Below are 4,908 nucleotides of genomic sequence, written 5' to 3'. Positions count from 1 at the left end.
AACATTTACACTACTGATAATTCAGGGGTGACATTGATAATTGACATATTTGTGAGGGGCATAAATTACAATTTTCCCTTTTTTTTATGTATATATTCATAATATATATTTTTCCTTTTTTTTTTTAACAATAGGTTACTACGAATAGTGAACTACTGTTCACAACAACAATTTGGAGTTGCAAATAATAGCACCTTGTTGTTGTTCGCAGTCTCAAATTAATATTAGATTTTTATTTTTTTTATTTTATGAAACTTGTAATTATATTTTTAAATATTTTATTTGATCAATTCTTTTATTATAAATTTTATTGTTCAATATTGTTATGATTTCTAATGAAATAGTTTTTTTTTTTGTTGATGTTTATTAATTAGATATATAAGTCTCAACATACTATGGATAAAAATAATAATGTTGAGAATGTTGATGTAGGTGAAAACTATATAATAAGAAGAATTTTATGATATATTATAAATGTTTTGTAAGAAAATTATAAATGATAAGAATCAAAATCATTGAAAGTTTGTAAGGATGTATTCAATTTAGAATTTAATGACTTTTGTAGACTTTTTAAAATAAGAAGTTGATAAAAGTCTATGAATTTTTTTATATAGAATTTTATAGTCTTATAAAGTTTTAAAAAGTTTTGAACGACTCTATGAAAGTCAATCAAAGTTTATTAAAATCTATCATTTTAAAAGTTTTTAAAACTCTACAAAAGTCATGATTGAATACACCCCCCTTAGTATCAATCCATATTTGCGTGTGAGTCTTAGAAGAAAATTCAATGAAACTGATAAATACGGAGTAAATAAATAAATAAGTTCAAATAGTTAAAATGTGATATAGGGGGGAAAATGTAATTATAGTCACTCAATTGTTTCTAACTAGCAATTTGAGTTCTTAATTTTTTACCGTTGCAATATACACATCTAACTCTTTTTAAAAAAATTGAAATTTTAAGTACCTCTGGAACTGGAACAACAAAACTGTTAAACCCTATTAAATTTTACTTAGTACATGTATATTTAGTATTTTTTTAATGTTTATTCTTTACTTAGTACATACATATTTGTTAGAGTTAATTTCATTTTTGGTCCTAGATTTATAGATGACAATCCACTTTTAGTCCTTTTTTATTAGAACATCCTCATTTGGTCCTATTAATCTTGTGGCATGGTCATTTTTAGTTATCCATCAACAAAATCGTTGAAATATCGTTAAATACAAAGACATTTAATTCCAATCTTTTTTATACAAAGTATGTTGAACCGCTATATTTTTTATGTTTATTTTTTTTGAAAACATCCATAATTAAAGACCGAAATGTACTTATATTTAACGAATTTAATTAAATTGTTTTGTTGATAAAGAACTAAATTAAAATGGTCATACCACAATAATACTAGGATCAAAAATGGAATTAACTCTATATGTTACTATCTAATGTTATCATTGTTGCTAGATCTAGATTAATGTAATCTTTGATCTGATCTTCTTTTCCTATGTATTTTTTTTTTAATTCCATTAAAAAAAAAAAAAAAAAAAAAAAGATGTTTGGAGATAAATTGAAAGAGCAAATACCAATTTCGGTCCCACAAGTATTAGTAAAATGACGGTTTTGATCCACATGTTTAATTTCTACCAATTTTCATCCACGACTATTGTTTTAGTACCAATTTTAATCCATGACTATTATTTTAGTACCAAAATTCATCACGTCCGTCACCCATCTATTTAAGACATCCCGAAATCTAAAACTTTTAAGGGCATTTTCGTCATTTTCAACTTAAGATTTCAATTTGAGCATAAATAAATGAATTTAAGCCATAAGATTGATCTCAATTCACAGTTCTCCTCCTCATCCTACCTTTAATTTGAGGAATAAAACTGTGAATTGGGACATATCTTATTGCTTAAATCTCTTTATTTATGCTCAAATAGGGATCCTAATTTGAAAATCGCGAAACTACCCTTAATAATTTCATATTTCGGCATGTTTTAAACGAAGGGGTGACCGGCGTGATGAGTTTTGGCATTAAAATAATAGTTGTGGATGAAAATTGGTACTAAAACAATAGTCGTGGATGAAAATTGGTAGGAATTAAACATGTGGACCAAAACTGTCATTTTGTTAATTCTCGTGGGATCAAAATTGGTAATTGCTCTAAATTGAAACCTCATTCACATGCAACGGTTTCCACTTATATTAACGCCCATCCCAAACTTATCCAATCATTATTGTTTGGACCGTGTTTCACACATGTGTATAGACCACGGTCCAAAAATACATAAAGGACATTATTTTAACTCATAAAATACATTATTTTATTTAAAAAATTTAATTATTCTAACACATAAAGTACATTACATATTATTTTAACTCATAAATACATTATTCTAACATATAAATTACATTATTCAAACTCATAAAGTACATTATATTAGTTCAAAAATTTCATTATACTAACACATAAAGTACATTATTCAAACTCATAAAATACATTATCTAACTCCAAAATATTCAATTCTTACCGCTGACCCCATCCCAATTCACTGTACTGTTACGAACAACCTATATATAGCCCACCCTAACATGGTTATATGCAACCTCACCTCAACTCAATTCAATTCATTCTACATTTATTACAAAAGAAATACTCAAAAAGCTGATGATGGCAAAGTCGTCCAGCAGGGCAAATGGGAGCAAAAAGAATGGTATGAAATTCAAGATATTAGTAGAAAAGCTTCAGATGAGTTTTCTACTACGCAAGAGGTCACCGGTGAATCATTTCGATGATTTTGAGGACTCCAAGGATGTTACCAACGACGTTAAAGAAGGGCATTTCACGGTAATGGCAGTGGACGGTGACAAGATTCAGAGATTCATCGTTCCGCTGAGTTATTTAAGGAATCCTTGTTTCTTAATGCTATTGGAAAAAGCTGCAGAGAAGTATGGGTTTGAACATGAAGGTGCACTCATGCTTCCTTGCAGGCCAAGTGAGCTGGAGAAGATTCTTGCCAACCAATATATATACTGGAAGAGCAGATTGGAGTTCTCCTACAAGTCAAGAGCTTTAAGTTTAAATTAAAGATAAAAATACCTGTAATGATTGTGTAAAGTTTTCTAAGATTACATTATTATAATATTAGCTCAACCTTATAATAATTAAGGTAATCTGTTATGGTGCAATTCTTTCATACATACTCCTATTAATTAAGGTAATGATTGATTGTAAAAGATAAGGAGTGTGATTAGGAAGGGATTCAGTTACCATATTGATGTCATATGGTTATTATATAAAGAGCCCTCTAGTCCTCTCACTGCTTAACATTCATTCCTCATACATCATCCAGAGAGGGTTGAGAAAGTGAGAGAAACATATACTGTTACTCTGCCGCAGCAGTCCGTGACAACGCAACCTTCATCAATCGGAAGCTATGGCTGGAGGTTAGTACTTAGTACTTAAATAAAGATCCTATCACGTATTTAAGTTCCTACGTGATTTATATACTTACAGATTGTTCATTATCATTTTTTTAATGGTTAGTACAGATCAATTTTAAAATGTTTAATTGATTGAGTTTCTTGATCAATATTATTTAAATTTTGAAACTCCAAAATTCAATTATTAACTACCCTCCATGTAACTGTATGTGGACTATATATATGTATTCACTTAAATCCAACCCCATATAAAATTAGTGGAGTTCATCGCTAGATTATTTCTGGTGGGGTTTGAATTCCAACTGCACGTCGCTGAAAGAAAGTTTCAAGTTCAATTACTCAACCACTAAATCACTATTCTCTGAAAAATTTCATAATTTAATGTACTGGGATTCTGATCTGATCTTACTGCCGGGATAGTAGAGTAAATTTTAATTTTGGTCCATTGACTATTGAACTTGTGTTAATTGCAATAACTGACTTTCAAAACTGTTAATTTAGTACCTTGTGTAACACCCCACTTTTTTTAAAACTTAACTACAATTATAATCCATAATTAACATAACTAAGCAGTGGATTAATAAGATACCTAGTGGGAATGTCATCACCACAACCACCACTCCATAGTGATCGCACTCCATAGTGATCGTACAGGCTAAGGGTAGAACTAGAAAATAAATAAATATCTAAACATCCATCAACTTAAATAAAGCATAAGGGGAATAAACACACCCCAAAGTCTACAACTCTACATCATCGAAAATAACAAAACATCATAAGTCTAACATCCGATAAATAGTCATAAACAAGACATAAAGAGTTTAGACATCTCAATCTAAAAAACTAGTCTAACTCGATCACTTCTCACTGCTGGGCCCACCTGAAAGGGGTTTACAAGCAACACATAGACAAATAGGAAAACACCCGTTAGCACGAAACTAAGTATAACCACACTCAACCTTATAAAGTACTATAGAATATACTTTGGAAAAACATTTGATAACATTCGTATACAACAAACTCATCTCATAGGCAACCTTAGTCATATCACATACTTCTATATGCTTGCATCCTATAATATCAACAGGCATGTTTCGATACAAAAGACTTAACAACTTAGATATTTCAACATGTAAATGTCACAACAAACTTATCAAGCAACTCATGCTTACAGGTAAAATCATGCTAATAAATCATACGATAGTTATTCTCATGCTCTCAAGTTCTCATCATGTAACTGGATATACAAGACTTCAACTGTAACTACATAGTACAATCATGCTCGATATACAATCTTAAATCAACATTCTCATTATGCAATCTCATGCATTACTCTACTCAAATGCAATCTCGTGCAATACTATACTCATATGCAATCTCGTGCAATGCTATAAATATACTCATATGCAATCTCGTGCAATACTTTACTCATATGCAATCTCGTGCAATACTATAAATAT

The 4,908-nt window shown here is 29.8% G+C and overlaps 1 protein-coding gene across 1 annotated transcript; it reads left to right on the top strand.

Annotated features, from left to right (window-relative positions):
• Positions 1-2,675: 2,675 nt before the first annotated feature.
• On the top strand, positions 2,676-3,092 carry LOC109153569 (auxin-responsive protein SAUR32-like). Its single transcript, XM_019301424.1, has one exon. The coding sequence runs from the start codon at positions 2,676-2,678 to the stop codon at positions 3,090-3,092; it is 417 nt and encodes a 138-aa protein (XP_019156969.1).
• Positions 3,093-4,908: the final 1,816 nt, after the last annotated feature.

The sequence above is a fragment of the Ipomoea nil genome, unplaced genomic scaffold, assembly GCF_001879475.1.
Source record: "Ipomoea nil cultivar Tokyo-kokei standard unplaced genomic scaffold, Asagao_1.1 scaffold2510, whole genome shotgun sequence".
NCBI classification, from domain to species: domain Eukaryota; kingdom Viridiplantae; phylum Streptophyta; class Magnoliopsida; order Solanales; family Convolvulaceae; genus Ipomoea; species Ipomoea nil.
This window is presented reverse-complemented; position numbering and strand designations above follow the sequence as displayed.

Excerpts from the sequence above, each read along its gene's own strand:
- LOC109153569 (XM_019301424.1), top strand. The coding sequence starts at position 2,676 with ATGGCAAAGTCGTCCAGCAGGGCAAATGGGAGCAAAAAGAATGGTATG.